Below are 19,147 nucleotides of genomic sequence, written 5' to 3'. Positions count from 1 at the left end.
GAGTTTTGGGTTCCCTTTTATGTTGACTACCATTCTATTTTCATGTTTTCTCTTTGCCAGTGTAATTTTCCTCTTCATCCCCCATCTCAACTTATTGTATATGGCCTGGTTCTCACTTGAAGAATTCACCTGACATGCATCACGAACCCTCTTTCTTTGTTTCTTCATAATCTCTATCTCCCTCATCATCCAAGGAGTCCTGTTATTGGTTCCCTTACTTTTTGCTCTTATTGGAATGTACCTAATCTGTACCTGAGGCATCTGTTCCTTAAAGATAACCCATTGTTCCGATACAGCTCTTCCTGTCAGTCTTTGATTCCATTCTACCCTGGCTAGATCCCTTCTCATCTCATTGAAATTAACCCTCTTCCAATCTAGACGTTGTACCTTATTTTGTTAATTGCTTTTCTACATTACGAGTCTAAACCTTATGATATGATTGTCACTCTTATCCAAGTGCTTCCTGACAGACACTTGATCCACTTGGCCCACCTCATTTCCCAGCACTGGATCCAGCAATGCTTCCTTTCCAGTTAGGCTGAGAACATACTGATCAAGGCAGTTTTCCTGAACACATTTCAGAAATTCCTCCCCCTCCTTACTCTTTACTCTGGAATTATCCCAATCGATATTTGGGTATTTAAAATTCCCCAATATCACCAATCTATAATTCTTGCACATCTCTGTGATTTCCCTGCAGATTTGCTCTTCTATCTCTCTCTCACTATTTGGAGGCCTATAGAACACCCCTAGTATAACATGATTTTACCCATTTTGCTTCTCAACTCGAACATGACATTTTTCCATTTCAGTTTTTGAGTGAGATTGCTATGATTTATCTGTGGCTCCTTGCCCACTAGATATTAGTTAGAGACTGTCTGAACTTATTTCACATAGATCCTTTATTTCTAGCAGACAGAAGAGGAAGTCCATTGCATTAACTTGGACTCCCAGAGGCCAGTGACTCACCCATTGCACCATACGACCTGGCATCCTTTTTTTCACATTGATTGTACTGTTCTCCAGGGAGTGCAGCTGGAGTCCACAACACCAACCTATTGCAGTGCTTGATATCTAACTTTTGCTCACCTACTGTAAGAACATTGAGTATCATAGGACTTACAGCACAGGAGACTGCTCAGCCTATTGTGCCAGTCTTCAACTGTCTGCTCTGATCCTCTTTCTCTGTATATTATATTCTACTTTTACAATTATTTATCCAATTCCATTTTAAGTGGTGCTGTAGCCTGTGCCTTAAAAGCCACTTGTGGTAAAGTTTTTCCATGTTTTAATAAATCCCCGTATGAAGAGTTCACCTAACATCTGCCTCACTGTGTGCCCCTTTGTTACTGGTTTGCCAACCAGTAGAAACAATCTCACTATGCTTATCTTCTCAGAACTCTTCATATTTTTGAAATCTTCTTATAGATTCACCTCAACCTTCTCTGTTGCAGTGAAAAAGTCCTGGTTTTCAAGCTCATCTCCATAACTATAAACTTTTGTTACTGATATTCTTCCACTGAATTTAACTGAACCTTCCCCAATATTCTTCCTATGATGAGGAGCACAGAATAGCACACTGTGGGCCTTGAGAAAGAAATAACTTGCACTTAAGTGGCGATCTTCACATCCTCAGGATGACCAAAAGAGCTTTATAGCCAGTAAAGTAGTCACTGTTGTAATGTAGGGAGCTGCAGCAGGCAATTCGTGCACAGCAAGGTCCCACAAACAGCAATGAGATAATGAGCAGATAATCTGTTTTGGTGATGTTGTTTGAGGGATTAATGTTGGCTAGGACACCAGGGAGAAATGGCCAACTTCAGAGAATGCCTTGGGTTCTTTTACATACACTTGAAAGGGCAGATGGAACCTCAGTCTATTGTCTCATTAGAAAGACACAATCTGTGATAATGCAGCACTCCCTCAGCATTGCACTGAAGTGTCAGCCTAGCCGCTGTAGTAGAACTTGAACCCATAGCCTTCTAACCCGGATGCAGGAGTGCTACCATTCAGCCAAGGTTGTCATTTGAAGTGTAGTCACTGTTGTTTTGTTGGTGAGTGTGGAAGCCAATTTTTGCACAGCATGGTCCCTCAAACAGCAATGAGGGAATTCTTTTTTGGTAGTGTGGGTTGAAAGATAAATACTTGTCAGAGCACTACAGAACTCGAGACACAAACAGATTAGCCATGATCTTATTGAATGGTGGAGCAGGCTAGAGGGGCTGAATGGCCTACTTCTGTTCCTAATTCATAGACTCATATGTTCGTATAACTTATTGTCCTTCTCCATAAAATTAATCTTTCACAGCCACCTGAGAGAGCAGACTGAGCCTCGGTTTAATGTTTTATCCAAAAGATGGCGCCTCCAACAGTGCAGCACTCCCACCGTACTGGATTGGAATGTCGACCTAGATTTATTTGCTCAAATTCTGGAGTGGGGCTATGAACCTACACCTACAACCTTCTGACTCAGAGGCAATAATGCCAGCAACAAGCCAAGATACTATATGAGATGGGAAATTCCTGCATGTGATAAAATGGGATCAGGCTTGGTTGTTTGTCCCTCTATAGTTAATTAGCCTGTTGACACTCACCATCTAACCACAGAGATTGGATTGGTGTTTCCTACATCACATGAGTGACTCTCCTGCAAAAAGTATTTTATTGTCTGTGAAGCGTTTTGGGATGTCCTGAGGTAGTGAAAAGCGCTATATAAATGCAACTTCTTATTTCTTTTCCTGCACAGCTATGGTCTGTAAAGCTGAATGTTGCTGCTCTACTTAATAAACAAGCCTCATTTGACTTTAGTGATCTCATCGTGGGGGTGGATGCGGTGGGGTGGGGGAGAGAGGAGACATGGCAGGGATGCTACAGTTGGCCTCAGTGTCCTGGGGTTAGGGAGGGAAAAATATCAGTGAGGGTTTCCATTATTTAGTGGCTCCTATTATATGTTTGTGGTCATCAGGATCGGGCTTGGCTGTGATACAACCCATGGTTGAATTGTCTGCAGGTACTTACAGTACGAGCTCACATGTGAAAAATGGATGAAGTGGTGGAGAATGAGGGACTAAGTCCAGCAAGAGGCAGGAGAGAAAGGGGAGAGAGAGAGAGAGAGGGCAGGATCAAAAAAGCAAAGGGTGGGATGGTGGGGGGGAAGGCATTCTGTTACTGCTGACTATGTGCCTATTTCCTGTTTGACAGTTCCTGCGGATGGTGGATGCTTGTGCCAGCTTCCTCACGGAGGCGTTGCACCCGGACAACTGTGTGGGGATCCTCAGGCTGGCCGACACTCACTCCCTGGATAGCCTGAGGAAATGCGTCCAGAACTACATCATACAGCACTTCCCGCAGGTCCTGACTCACGAGGAATTCCTGGAGCTGCCGGCGGAGATTCTGTCGGAAATTCTCAGAAGCGATGACCTCTATGTCACGGAGGAGGAGCAGGTGTTTGAGACGGTGATGCGTTGGGTGCGCTACCGAGAGCCTGAGAGGCGACATCAGCTGTGCCAGGTCCTGAGGCACATCCGCCTGCCCCTCCTGGACCCCTGGTACTTTGTGGAGCGAGTGGAAGGCGATGAACTTGTTCGGGAAAATCCTGACGTATTTCATCTGTTGCAAGAAGCCAGGATGTACCAGTTGTCAGGCAATGAGGTCAGATATAGTCATTCCAAACTTTTCTTTCAGATTGTGCTGGTTTGTGGTGGTGACTGTGGAAATGGAAAATAAAGAACTTGCATTTACATAGCAACTTTCACAACCTCAGGATGTCCCAAAGCATTTTACAGTCAATGAACTGTAGTCACTGTTGTAATGTAGGGAATCACGGTCGCCAATTTGTGTACAGTAGCGAGATACTTGACCAGATAATCTGTTTTTGCGATGTTGCTTGAGGGATAAATATTGGCTGAGGACACCAGGGTGAATTCCTCTGCTTTTCTTCAAAACAGCACCCTGGGATCTTTTACATTCGTCTTAGAGGGTAGGCAAGACCTCAGTTTAATGTCGTGTCTGAAAGGTAGCACCTCTGACAGCATAACATTCACTTGCTGCTGCACTGCAGTCTCAGCCTAGATGGTGTGCTGATGTCTCTGGAATGGTGCTTGAACCTGCAACTATCTGATTCAGAGGTCTGAGTACTACCACTGAGCTGACAGCTGGATTCAGTCAGCTGGGATAACTAAGAGTGAGTTCTTCTGACGCGCCAGTTGGTAAAGCCACTGCCCAATATGGGGCTGTGTCATTCAATGCAGATGACCCCAGCTTCAATTGAAACTGGTATCAGCTAAGCAACAGGCGAGGGGTTCTGGCTGACCAGCTTAACCAAGAGAGGGGAAAGCAGGCTGCTTCTGATCATGATTCGGTGAATTCCTCTGGAAAGTGCACATGTGCACTTGTCAGTTGAAAAAAACGATTGGGCCCGAAGGTGATGCCCTCCACGGTTGAGCGGCCTGGTGTAACATATAGAGGATGGCCACTTTTAACAGGCTTGACTGAAATTCTAAAGAGAGTCAGACCCTCATACCCTATTAGTTCCTTTCATTATTTTAAACACCTTAATCAGATCAAGCCTTGAGCACCCTTATCCTGAAGGAATATAAAGCAAGTTTTCCTAGTTTCATGAGTCCTTCAGGCCACAGGGAGACCTTTTACAAATCTGTGTTTCTGTGCAGAATTTTGTCCATTGATGTTGGGAATTATAGACAGAAAGTCACAGTGGTCACAGGTCCAAATTCTCGACGTGTTCCCAGCAGGTGAAGCTCCCTGCGAGATGTGCAGATTCATAGAACTACAAACTATCCTTCTGCTGAATCAATAATGGACTTTGGCCAATATTTTCTTCCATAGTTGAGATTCCCAAACCTGAGGTCTGACAGCACTCTATGTAACTGCAGTAGTACTACCTTGCTTTCAAATTCTAAACCTCCTGGTATTCCATTACGATCACATTTTGCATCTGTTAATGATCTGCGTACCTGAACCCACGAATCCTTTTGTTTATCCAGCATTCATGACTTTCCCATTTGGACTGTATTGCCATCTTACATCCAATGTGCATTCCTGACACTTTGTTATGCTACTAGGCGTTATCCAGGGAATCATTCACAGCACCTTCAGGAGAGGAGGGAGGAAACTTCTTAAAACAATACAACTAGCCTCATGCTGCAAATTATTGTGACTTGTCAGGACTGTGCTGTGTACAATCTAAACTGGGTTGGGATCTCATCAGTCCGGCCAGCATGATGAAATGGAAATGAAATGTGACGGAGTGAGAGAGAGAAAATGTATGTAAGAAAGATAGAGTGACAGAGAGAAATATGGAGAGAAAAAGTGAGCCAAAGAGATGGAGGAAGAAACAGAAAGAACGGGAGACCAGAAAAATTAGAGAAAGTGAGAGATGAAGAGAAAAAATTAGCAACAGAGAGACAAAGTAAGAAAGTGGGGTAGAAATTAATTAATTGACTACAAGTGTGCTATGAGCAGCGCAACTGCAGCATGTACCCTAAGAGGTTAACCCAAGGATCTCCCAAAATTGGTCTTCGGACTTCGTGTTAATAATTACAGAATGCTGGGGGGGCCTATTCTGGCTCTAGAGGAAGCTGTTGTATAAACCTTAATGAACAGATTCTAAAAAACATTAGTCACTGGTACATTGGCAAATATTTATTGATATTAGACAGCATTCTGAGAGTATACGTAAGCGATATATCTCTATATACTTACAAGTAGAAGGTTCCATGGCTGTTATGCAAACGTTAAGACTCAACTTGTGCGAGAAACCACATTGATACAGATTAACAAACAAGCATAGCTGAACTGAGTTATGTTTGACTTCTTCTCAACTGCTGCCTTTGTCTCATTCTAACCTTATTTGTATCAGATAGTTCCAGTTCCCTTGTCTCAAAATCACTAATCTGTTTTCTTACATGGCCATGAAGAGCTCATTTTCGTTCTTTCCTACTATTCTTAAATTAGTTTGTCCCATTGCAATTTTCAAGATACTCAATATTTTCTGCTCACATCAAGCTATCCTAACTTAGTCATTTTCTCCTAAGCTAAGGATTGCTGGTTAGACCATTGTGGAACTCTGAAATTAGTTGGAGCCTACACTGTATACACTCCACCTAGTTTTTGGTGAATATTGCAGAAGGGTCCTGAGACATTCTTCGGACCTCTATTTCCATATTTAAATTGGTCCAATGCATCTCAGGAGTGCCTAAAAACCACAAATATCAATATGGCGGTAGCCATGTTGGTGAGACATTTTGGGTGCAGGACATTCAGAAATTGATAGATCCTGCACCTGTTTTAAATCTGAGAATCAGGCAGAACTCATACCAATTTGCCCCCCTCCCCACAATATGTATGAGAGAAAGAGAGATAGAAAGAGAAAGAAATTAGTAGGGAGATGTAGACAGGGAAAGCACAGCAAGTGGAAGTGAGAGTTGAAAGGACATAAAGCATTATTTTTAGCAGAACAAGGCAGCAGCAAATTAATTATTAGTTGAGTGTCCACCTCCGTTCCTTTTTTGGGGGTAAAAGTAATTCAGTGTTAGAAATGTCATTAAGGGAGCTCAGTTCCATGAACACACCCAATGAGAGGCTTTTTACTGAAACATATCACCATACTGCTTCTTCTAACTGTCCCTTGGCAGCAACTTCACAAATGAGATGTTGAATTCTTGTTTCTGTGTGGTCCGTGGCCATAAAATGGCACTAGTCATGGCGATCTCTGAGGCTGATACAGTCGTCATGGCAGCACCAACATTTGCGGCTAAATGATAGAGCTGTTAGTTGTCAGGGTGGGGGTGGGGAGATGCTTTACAAAGGGGCAGGGGCAGAGTCGATAAGACAAGGGGAAAAGCTTGGGGAACCACACTGGGCCTGACGCAATACAGGAGACAAGAACTGCTACTGCTGACAGGATCACAGCCTGTAGAGGAAGTGAGCCATCCAGCTTGAAACCAGCCACTGAGGGATAGTATAAAGCAGTGGCATAGCAATAGTCACACTCTGCGTTTAAATGAATATCAGCACTGGTTAGTAATAGGAAAGCTTCTCCTAAACCAATGGTTTAGTGAGCCTCTGGACGCTGTCCCCACTCCTGATTCTATCTTTCCTCCTCCAGATAGGCTGTCTCTGGCTGGTTCTTGGCCACAGTCTGTTTTTTTGACCAGGCTCTGTTTTGTATTCCTGATGTCACTGGGGCAATAATGTCTGGTTTTGTGGGTTTTTAATGGATGTTTTTCATCCTGTGCTGCAGACTTTAAGGTATCCAGATCTGGGCTAATTCAAACCGATCCTGTGGCAGCAAGCCATTCGGACCTAAAAACCAGCAGGACCTCAAAAATAGCAAGGCCTCAAAACCAACAGGGATTTGAAATGAAACTCAACACCAGCAGATTGGAGGAACAGTCAATCCCTGAAATGAACAGGATTGGATTTAAATTTGCAGATAATAAACAGCACAGAGTAAGAAGTCCTACAACACATAGGACGATAAAAAGAATGTGATAAACAAAGAGAGAGCCAGAAAGACTCAGACAGCTAGCTAGAAAGAGAGAGACAGAGTTAGATATGGAGACAGTGGAAGAGATAGAGACTGTGCTGAAATAAATGTACCCTTTATAGCAGTTGAACAATGAGGCCATGCAACAGTTTAAATTGTTGACCTCAATGCAAGTTTAAAAAAAGCTTTCCCCCACAAGCTGATCTCTGGCCCCACCCCTAGTCTCTGATAATGGGACTGGATGGACCCATTTCCTGTTCTTACAGGAAGTGTCTCCAGCATATCCTTTCCTAGTGGGTAGGATGCACTGTATTGGATACTGCACCAGAGAAATATATTTGTTTTTCAAGCATTGTATGTGTCCTGTGTTAGTTAAGGAGGCACAGGCAATTGCCTGTTAGCCCAACATTACAACAACAACTTGCATTTATATAGCACCTTCACCTGATAAAATGTCTCAAGGCACTTTGCAGGAGTGTAATCAGACACAAATTGTCACTGAATCAAAGAAGGAGAAATTAGAACAATTAAGGACGAAAAGTTTGGTTAAAGAGGTAAATATTAAGGGGGATGTTAAAGGAGGAGAGAGAGATAGACAGGCAGAGAGGTTTATGAAGGGAATTCCAGTGTTAAGGGCCCAGACCCCTGAAGGTACACCAGCAAAGGTGGGACAAAGGAAGTGAGGGATCCACAGAAGGCCAAAACTGGAGGAGTACAGATCTAAGAGGGTTGTAGGGCTGGAGGAGATTACGGAGATAGGGAGCAGTGAGGCCATCAAGGGATTTGAAAACATGAGAATTTTAAATGTGAGGTGTTGCTACATCGGGAGCCAATTAGCTCAGCGAACACAGTGGTGATGGGTGACACAGTTTAGATGAGTTAGGATATGGGCAGCAGTTTTGGATGAGTTGAAATTTACAGAGGGTTCAAGCTGGGAGACCAGTAAGGAGCGCATGGGAATGGTCAAGTCTGGAGGTGACAAAAACATGGGTGAGGATTTCAGCAGCAGATCAGCTGAGGCAGGGTAGAGAAGGGTAATGTTAGGGAGATGGAAGTAGGCTGTCTTAATGATGGAGCAGATACACCTGAAAATTTCCCTCTGCAAGGGAGGGTGTAGTCAAGTGTTCAGCAGGAAGAGATCACAGAGATTCATGCACTCCAATGCAACATTTAATTTCTTCTGGCACGGTCCTTTCAAATGAAATATTAAAAATGCCTGAACACAACCATCAATAGAATTTATGTTTTCTCCCTCACAATTTTCTAACTGGGCTTTCTCACAGGTGCTGACGCTCACTGAGGTCCAGTTCTGTAGGTGGCAATCGTTCTCATCCAAATCAAAGAATGAACATTGAGTGGACTATTCAACAAGATGGCATCACAGCCAGCTCAGTTATTTCCCTTGACAGGGATGCTGAGAAAGAACAAAGACTTGCCTTTCACAACCTCAGGGCACCCCAATGAAGTACTTTTTTTGAAGTGTAGTCACTGTTGTAATATAGGAAACCTGGCAGCTAATTTTGTAGACAGCAAACTCCCACAAACTGCAATGTGATAACGATCAGATGATCTGTTTTTTAGTGAAGTTGTTTGAGGGTCAATCATTGGCTAGGACACAGGGGATAACTCCAATGCTGTTCTTTGAAACAGAGCCAGGGGATTTTTACTTCCACCTGAGAGGACAGATAGGGGCCACAGTTTAACATCTCATCCAAAAGACAGCACCTCTGACAGTGCAGCACTACTTCAGAACAGCACTAAGGTTTCAGTCTAAGTACTGGAGGGAGATGTGAATCCACTACCTTCTGACTCTGAGGCAAGAGTGCTACCCACGGAGCCAAGGTTGACACTTGAGGGTAGTTTTGATGCCAATACTTGAGACCAATTGATCGCATGGTTGGTTGAGATTAGCCTAAGGATTCAACCTGGAACCTTCTTATGATAGAATAGAGTAAAGTTTCTCATTTTGATGTTGTTTCAGGGTAATCCAAGAGCAAATGAAGAAAGGAATAACTCTGATCATGAGAGCATAAAATCATAAGAAATAGGAGCAGGTGTAGGATATTTGGCCCCTCGGGCCTTCTCCGCCATTCAATAAGATCACGGCTGATCTGATTGTGTCCTTAACCCCACATTTCTCCCTGCCCCCACATAATCTTTGACTTCCTTGTAGATCACAAATCTGTCTAACTCAGCCTTGAATATATTCAATAAACCAGCCTCCACTGTTCTATGGGGAAGAGAATTCCAGAGATTAATTCTTACAAGGGAAACCTGTTACTTTGAAACTGTGCCCCCTACTTCTAGATTCCCCCATGAGGGGAACCATTTTCTCAGCATCTACCCTGTTCAGCCCTCTCAGAATCTTACATGTTTCAATAAGATCATCTCTCATTTTTCTGAACTCCAATCAGTATAGGCCTAACCTGCTCAAATTTTCCTCAGAAGGCAACACCTTCATCACAGGAATTAGCCTGGTGAACCTTCTCTGAACTGCTTCCAATGCATGTATATTCCTAAAGTAAGGAGACCAAAACTGTACGTGGTACTCTAGGCGCGGTTTCACCAGTGCCCTCCTTCATACTCCATCCCTCTGCAATTTAGGCCAACATTCTATTTGCCTTCCTAATTACTTGCTGTACCTGCATGCTAATGTATTGTGATTCATGTGCAAGGACACTCAGATCCCTCTGTACCACAGAATTCTGCAATCTCGCTCCATTAAATAATATTCTGCTTCTCTATTCTTCCTGCCAAATTGGACAACCTCACATTTTCCCAAATTATATTCCATCTGCCAAATTTTTGCCCACTCACTTAACCTATCTATATCTCTTTGTGGCCTCCTCACAACTTGCTTTCCTACCTATCTTTGTATCGTCTGCAAAGTTGGCTACAATACACTCAGTCCTTTTATCTAAGTCTTTAATATAGGTTGTAAATAGTTGACGCCCCAGCATTGATCCCTGTGGCACTCCACTACTAACAGCTTGCCAACCCAAAAATGATCCATTTATCCCGATTCTCTGTTTCCTGTTAGTTGGCCAATCCTCTATCCATGCTAATATATTACTCCCAACGCCATGAGCTCCGATCTTGTGTAGTAACCTTTTATGTGGCACCTATTGAATGCCTTTTGGAAATCCAAATACACTACATCTACTGGGTTCCCTTTATCACCCTGCCAATTACATCCTCAAAGATCTCTAATGAATTTGTCAAACATGATTTCCCTTTCATAAAACCATGTTAAACTCAACTGTGCGAGTTGCTAAGTTCATAAGTTCAATGAATACGGATTCAGAAAAGGGCAGCATGTCTAGATTGCCATGATATAGTGACGTGACCATACTCAACCAGGCTGTATCTGCAAAGCTCAGAACATAATTACTAGAATACGTAATTACATAAACACTATTGCTGGAAGGTGGGATTAGAATGGGTGGATAATTGTTCGGTTGACACAGACACGATGGACCAAGTGGCTGCTTTCTGTGCCTTAAACTTTCTATAGATCTAATGTCTAACGTTAGATGTGATTCCGCAATCCCTAAAGGGAGAGCTAAGAAGAGCAAGGAGAGGACACGAGAAGTCATTGGCAGATAGGATCAGGGAAAACCCTAAGGCTTTCTATAGGTATATCTGGAATAAAAGAATGACTAGAGTTAGATTAGGGCCAATCAAGGATAGTAGTGGGAAGTTGTGTGTGGAATCAGAGGAGATAGGGGAAGCGTTAAATGAATATTTTTCGTCAGTATTTACAGTAGAGAAAGAAAATGTTGTCGAGGAGAATACTGAGATTCAGACTACTAGGCCAGATGGGATTGAGGTTCACAAGGAGGAGGTGTTAGCAATTTTGGAAAGTGTGAAAATAGATAAGTCCCCTGGGCCAGATGGGATTTATCCTAGGATTCTCTGGGAAGCTAGGGAGGGGATTGCAGAGCCTTTGTCCTTGATCTTTATGTCGTCATTGTCGACAGGAATAGTGCCGGAAGACTGAAGGATAGCAAATATTGTCCCCTTGTTCAAGAAGGGGAGTAGAGACAGCCCTGGTAATTATAGACCTGTGAGCCTTACTTCGGTTGTGGGTAAAATGTTGGAAAAGGTTATAAGAGACAGGATTTATAATCATCTTGAAAAGAATAAGTTCATTAGCGATAGTCAGCACGGTTTTGTGAAGGGTAGGTCGTGCCTCACAAACCTTATTGAGTTTTTCGAGAAGGTGACCAAACAGGTGGATGAGGGTAAAGCAGTGGATGTGGTGTATATGGATTTCAGTAAGGCGTTTGATAAGGTTCCCCACGGTAGGCTATTGCAGAAAATACAGAAGTATGGGGTTGAAGGTGATTTAGAGCTTTGGATCAGAAATTGGCTAGCTAAAAGAAGACAGAGGGTGGTGGTTGATGGCAAATGTTCATCCTGGAGTTTAGTTACTAGTGGTGTACCGCAAGGATCTGTTTTGGGGCCACTGCTGTTTGTCATTTTTATAAATGACCTGGAAGAGGGTGTAGAAGGGTGGGTTAGTAAATTTGCGGATGACACTAAGGTCGGTGGAGTTGTGGATAGTGCCGAAGGATGTTGTAGGGTACAGAGGGACATAGACAGGCTGCAGAGCTGGGCTGAGAGATGGCAAATGGAGTTTAATGTGGAAAAGTGTGAGGTGATTCACTTTGGAAGGAGTAACAGGAATGCAGAGTACTGGGCTAATGGGAAGATTCTTGGTAGTGTAGATGAACAGAGAGATCTTGGTGTCCAGGTACATAAATCCCTGAAAGTTGCTACCCATGTCAATATGGCTGTTAAGAAGGCATATGGTGTGTTAGCTTTTATTAGTAGTGGGATCGAGTTTCGGAGCCACGAGGTTGTGCTGCAGCTGTACAAAACTCTGGTGAGACCGCACCTGGAGTATTGCGTGCAGTTCTGGTCACCGCATTATAGGAAGGATGTGGAAGCTTGGAAAGGGTGCAGAGGAGATTTACTAGGATGTTGCCTGGTATGGAGGGAAGGTCTTACGAGGAAAGGCTGAGGGACTTGAGGTTGTTTTCGTTGGAGAGAAGGAGGAGGAGAGGTGACTTAATAGAGACATATAAGATAATCAGAGGGTTAGATAGGGTGGATAGTGAGAGTCTTTTTCCTCGGATGGTGATGGCAAACACGAGGGGACATAGCTTTAAGTTGAGGGGTGATAGATATAGGACAGATATTAGAGGTAGTTTCTTTACTCAGAGAGTAGTAGAGGCGTGGAACGCCCTGCCTGCAACAGTAGTAGACTCGCCAACTTTAAGGGCATTTAAGTAGTCATTGGATAGACATATGGATGAAAATGGAATAGTGTAGGTCAGATGGTTTCACAGGTCGGCGCAACATCGAGGGCCGAAGGGCCTGTACTGCGCTGTAATGTTCTAATTCTAATTCTAATTGGACAGTACTTGCTGAACAATCCCGAGTGTGCTAAAAATTACAAACAACCAATTTACGATTATCAGTTGGGCTCACAAAATGGCTCATTTACGCTTGCTAGAAGCTACATTTATTCATATGCAGGGGCCGGGCCTCCGCAGGCAAAAAGAACATGTCTAAGATTTGTGCCTTTTTTGAATTAAACAAAAGCATGGGGGACAGTAGTTCCCTGGTGCATTCTCCATGGCAACGCCTCGTCCGATCAGAGTCAACTTGCCAACCAATCAGCACCCTTTTCACATGCAATATAAATTGTTGCTCCCTTTGAAATTTGCCATTCTTGTGTCTGTCCTGATGAGTGTAAGATGAAAAGCTTCGACAGCATGTTTCTTTTGTCGGCAATTTTATATATTTGTAGAAGCTTTTACTATCTGTTTTTATATTTCTTGCTAGTTTATTCTCATACTCTAATTTCTCACCCTTTATTTTTTTGCTACTAATCTTTGCAGCATTGTACATCTGTTCTTTTAATTTGATGCCTTAACTTCCTTAGTTAGCCATGGATGGTGCATCCTTCTCATAGACTCTTTCTTTCTCAATGGAATATATCTTTGTTGACAGTTACAAAATATCTTCTTAAATGTCTACCATAGCTTCTCTCATGCCTTATCTTTTAACTTATTTTCCCAGTCCACTTTAGCCAACTCTGTCTTTATACCCTTGTAATTGTCCTTATTTAAGTTTAAGACACTAGTTTCAGACCAAATTTATCACCCTCAAACTGAATGTGAAATTCTATCACGTTATGATCACTCTTGCCTAGAGGATCCTTTACTATGAGGTCATTTATTAATCCTGTTTCATTACATGTTATGAGGTTTAAAAAAAGCCTGCTCCCAGGTTGGTTCCAGAATATATTGGTCTAAGAAACTGACCCTAATACACTCTATGAACTCATCCTCCAGGTTACCTTTGCCAATTTGATTAGTCCAATCTATATGAAGATTAAAATCACCCACAATTATTGCGGAACCTTTCTTACAAGTGCCCATTATTTCTTGATTTTTATTCTGTCCTACAGTGAAGCTACTGTTAGGGAGCCTATAAACTACTCCCACCATTAATTTCTTTCCTTTGCTATTTCTTATCTCCACCCAAACTGATTCTACACCTTGAACTTCCGAGCCAAGATTATTTCTCACAATTGTACTGATCTCATCCTTTATCAACAGAGCTACCCCACCTCCTTTTCCTTTCTTCCTATCCTTCTGAAATGTCAAATACCCTTGATGATTTAGTTCCCAGCCTTGGTCACCTTGCAACCACCTTTCTGTAATGACTATCATATCATACCCATTTATTTATATTTGTGCTGTCAATTCATCCATCTTGTTATGAATGCTGCATGCATTCAGATAAAGTGCCTTTAATTATGTCTTTTTACTATTTTCCCCTACTCTGACCTTATTTTCTGGTGCACTCTTATGTTTGTACATTCTGTCCCTTCCTGTAACACTCTGTATATCATTACCCCTATTTCTGCCCTGCACTATTGCCATGTCCTTACTCGTTAACTGTCTACATTTCCCCTCACCTAAACCCTCCCCCCCCCCTCCCCCCACACTATTTCATTTAAAGCCCTCTCTACAGAACTAGTTAGATGATTCGCCAGGACACTGGTCTTAGCGAGATTCAGGTGAAGGCCGTCCCAATGGTACAGCTTACTCTTTACCCAGTACCTGTGACAGTGCCCCATGAATTGAAACCCATTTCTCCCACACCAATCTTTGAACCACGCATTCAACACTCTGACCTTATTTACCCTAAGCCAATTTGCTCATAGCTCAGGTGGTAATCCAGAAATTATTACCTTTGTGGTTCTGCTTTTTAATTTAGGCCCTAGCTGCTCATACCCATTCTGCAGAACTTCTTTCTTAGTTCTACCTATGTCGTGGTACCTACATGGGCCACGATAACTGGATCCTTCCCCTCTCACTCCAAGTTCCTATTCAGTCCCAAGGAGATGTCCTTAACCCTGGCACTGGGCAGGCAACACAGCCTTCGGGATTCACGCTCTCGGCTTCAGAGAACAGTATTATCCCACCTAACTATACTGTCCCCTACTATTTTATTTAGAGATACAGCACTGAAACAGGCCCTTCGTCCCACCGAGTCTGTGCCAACCAACAACGACCCATTTATACTAATCCTACATTAATCCCATATTCTCTACCACATCCCCACCATTCTCCTATCACCTACCTACACTAGGGGCAATTTACAATGGCCAATTTACCTATCAACCTGCAAGTCTTTTGGAGGTGGGAGGAAACCGGAGCACCCGGCGGAAACCCATGCAGACACAGGGAGAACTTGCAAACTCCACACAGGCAGTATCCAGAACTGAACCCAGGTCGCTGGAGTTGTGAGGCTGCGGTGCTAACCACTGCGCCACTGTGCCGCCCACTACTACTATTACATTCCTTTTTATTCCCCCATTTGAATGGTTCCCTGTACCATGGTGCTGTGGTCAGTTTGCTCATCCTCCCTGCAGTCCCTGCTCTCAACCACACAAGCTGCAAGAACCTCAAACCTGTTGGACAAGTGCTGCAAGGGCTGAGGCTCCTCTAGTGCTACCTTCTGGATCCCCATACCTGTTTCATTCATAGCCACACCCTCCTGTCCCTGAGAATGGACCAAATCTGAAGTGCCTATTTTAAGGAGTGTGACTGCCTCCTGGAACAATGTGTCCACGTAACTTTCACCCTCCCTGATGCATCACAGTGTCCGAAGTTCGGATTCCAGCTCATCAAATCTGAGCCGAAGTTCCTCGAGCTTGAGACACTTACTGCAGATGTGGTTGCTGTGCATCACACTTGTGTCCACCAGCTCCCACATGCATTAGCTGCAACACATCACCTGCTCTGCCATCTCTATTGTGTTTTATGTAACTAATTAGGTTTCACGTTTAGAAATATCAGTGTATGATAATGTGTAGTTATATTAAATAGTTTAACAGGTTAAGCTAGAAATTTAATACAATACTTAAATTTCCCCAATACAAAATTAAACTACTGCCCCAGTTTAGAAAGGGAAAAAAAACCTTTAAACTCACCAAACAATCACCTACCTGCTCACCTAATTAATGCCTCTGGGCTTCAGCTCTCAGGTCACACATTCTTCAGCTCCCACTCTTGGATCGCTGCACCGAATTCCCATACTTATCAAATTGCCCGAGTTATACACTCTGTCTCACAGGACTCAGTCAAGCTGAACTTCATGCTGCTGGCTTTTACACTCATCCCTTTTCTCATTGGCACAGATTATTTCAGAGAGGACAAAGCCCAGGATGCAGGAGTTCCAGTCAGAGGTCTTCATGATAATTGGTGGCTGTACGAAGGACGAGAAGTTTGTGTCGGAGGTGACTTGTTTGGACCCACTCCGGCGAAGTCGCCTGGAGGTGGCCAAGCTGCCCATCACGGAGCTGGAGATGGAGAGTGAGAACAAGAAATGGGTGGAGTTTGCGTGTATCACATTCCGCAATGAGGTGTACATCTCAGGTGAGTTGCAAGTTTAGAGCCATCTGTCCCACTACCCACTGCGACAGTTCTTTTTATTTGCTTATTTTGCATTTGCCAAGGTGAGGCCTGGGGACTGGTCACTTTCCACTTCAGGCAACCAGAATGAGCAATGAATCTCAGCACAGATTAGTGATGGAACAGTGTAGAAGGAGCTTTACTCTCTATTTCAACTGCGCTGTGCCTGCCCTGGGATGTTTGATGGGTCAGTGTAGAGGGAGTTTTATTCTGTATCTTACCTGTTTTGTACCTGCCCTGGGAGTATTTGATGGGACGGAGTATAAGAACATAAGAACATAAGAAATAGGAGCAGGAGTAGGCCATTCAGCCCCTCACGCCTGCCCCGCCATTCAATAAGATCATGGCTGATCTGTCCCAGTCCTCAACTTCTCTTTCAGGCCTTCTCTGCCTAACCCTCGACTCCCCGAGATTTCAAAAATCTAACTCCCTCCTCCTTAAATACATTTAGTGACCTAGCCTCCACAACTCTCTGAGGTAGAGAATTCCAGAGATTCACCAACCTCTGAGAGAAGAAATTCCTTCGCATCTCAGTTTTAAATGAGTGTCCCCTTATCCTGTAATTATGTCCCCTAGTTCGAGATTCCCCCACTAGTGGAAACATCTTCTCAACATCTACCCTGTCGAGCCCCCTTAAAATCTTTTTTGTTTCTTTTAGATCATCTCTCATTCTTCTAAACTCCAATGAATAAAGGCCTAACCTGTTTAGCCGCTCTTGATAAGACAACACCTTCATCCCAGAAATCAGCCTAGTGAACCTTTTCTGAACTGCCTCCAATGCTAGTATATCCTTCTTTAAATACGAGGACCAAAACTGTATGCAGTACTCCAGATGTGGCCTCACCAACATCCTGTACAGTCGTAACATGACTTCCCTATTTTTAAACTCTAACCCCCTAGCAATAAAGGCCAAAATTCCATTTGCCTTCCTAATTAATTGCTGCACCTGCATGCTAACCGTTTGTGTTTCATGCACAAGAACACCCAGATCCCTCTGTACTGCAGTATTTTGGAGTCTTTCTCCATCTAAATAATAATCTCACTTTTTATTCTTCCGACCAAAGTGGATGATCTCACACTTTCCCACATTGAACACCATCTACCAAATTTTTGCCCACTCACTTAACCTATCTATATCCCTTTGCAGATTCTTTGTGTCCTCATCACAACATGCCTGCCCACCTATTTTTGTATCGTCAGCAAATTTGGATACACTACACTCTGTCCCTTCCTCTAAGTCATTAATATAGATAGTAAATAGTTGAGGCCCTAGGACCAATCGTTGTGGCACCCCACTAGTTACGGCTTTCCAACCTAAAAAAGACCCATTGGTCCCGACTCTCTGCCTTCTGTGTGTTAGCCAATCCTCAATCCATGCCAACACATTACCCCCAATACCCTGAGCTCCTAGTTTGTGCAATAACCTTTTTTGTGGCACCTTATCAAACGTCTTATGAAAATCCAAATACACAACATCCACTGGTTCCCCTTTATCCACTCTGCTTGTTATATCCACTCTGCTTGTTATATCCTCAAAGAACTCTAACAAATTTGTCAAACATGATTTCCCTTTCATAAAACCATGTTGACTCTGTTTGATTACATTATGTTTTTCTAAATGTCCTGCCATTTCTTCCTTAATAATGGATTCTAGCATTTTCCCAATGACTGATATTAAGCTAACTGGTCTATAGTTTCCTGCTTTCTGTCTCCCTCCTTTCTTGAATAGGGTTGTTACATTAATGGTTTTCCAATCTGCTGGTACCCTACCGGATTCTAATGAGTTTTGGTATATTATAACCAATGCCTCTACTATATCTGCAGCCACTTCTTTTAAAACCCTTGGATGCAGGCCATCAGGTCCTGGCGACTTGTCTGCCTTTAGTCCCATCAGTTTGTCCAGCACTTTTTCCCTCATGATAGAGATTGTTACAAGTTCCTCCCTCCCATTTATACCCTGTTCATCTATTATTGTTGGGATGTTTATAGTGTCCTCCACCATGAAGACTGATGCAAAATATTGGTTTAAATTATCTGCAATTTCCCTGTTCCCTGTTATTAATTCCCTAGTCTCATCCTCTAAGGGTCCCACACTTACTTTAGCTACTCTCTTCCTTTTAATATACCCATAGAAGCTCTTACTGTGTGTTTTTATATTTCTTGCCAATTTACTCTCATAATCAATTTTCTCCCTCTTTATTAGTTTTTTAGTCATCAGCTGCTGGTTTCTAAAAAATTCCCAATCCTCTGGCCTACCACTCGTTTTCGCTGCATTGTACACCTTTGTTTTTGATTTGATACTCTCCTTAACTTCCTTTGTTATCCATGGGTGGTTCATTGTTCTCTTCGAGTCCTTCCTTCTGACTGGAATAAATGTTTGCTGAGTGTTATGAAATATCTGCTTAAAAGTCTGCCACTGCTCATCTACTGACTTTCCCTGTAGTCTAAAGTGGGCTGGGAAAATAGACTATTCTTTCTTCATACCTCTGTAATTGCCCTTGTTTAAGTTGAAGACGCTGGTTTGAGACCCAAGTTTCTCACCCTGAAACTGCTTTACTCTGTATCTTACCTGTGTTGCACCTGCCCTGGGAGTATTTGATGGGACAGTGTAGAAGGAGCTTTACTCTGTATCTTACCTGTGTTG

General features: G+C 43.0%; 1 protein-coding gene across 1 annotated transcript in view; it reads left to right on the top strand.

The window, feature by feature from the left end:
• Positions 1 to 19,147, top strand: part of klhl6 (kelch-like family member 6) — a 62,634-nt gene that overhangs the window by 19,572 nt on the left and 23,915 nt on the right. Inside the window, exons 3-4 of the mRNA XM_068041929.1 lie at positions 3,202 to 3,651; positions 16,230 to 16,467. Coding sequence (XP_067898030.1) covers positions 3,202 to 3,651; positions 16,230 to 16,467 — 688 coding nt within the window. The remainder of the gene's footprint in view (positions 1 to 3,201; positions 3,652 to 16,229; positions 16,468 to 19,147) is intronic.

Source organism: Heterodontus francisci, chromosome 11 (genome assembly GCF_036365525.1).
Source record: "Heterodontus francisci isolate sHetFra1 chromosome 11, sHetFra1.hap1, whole genome shotgun sequence".
Lineage (NCBI taxonomy): Eukaryota > Metazoa > Chordata > Chondrichthyes > Heterodontiformes > Heterodontidae > Heterodontus > Heterodontus francisci.
The sequence above is the reverse complement of the archived record's forward strand: the minus strand, read 5'-3'. Positions and strand labels throughout refer to the sequence as shown.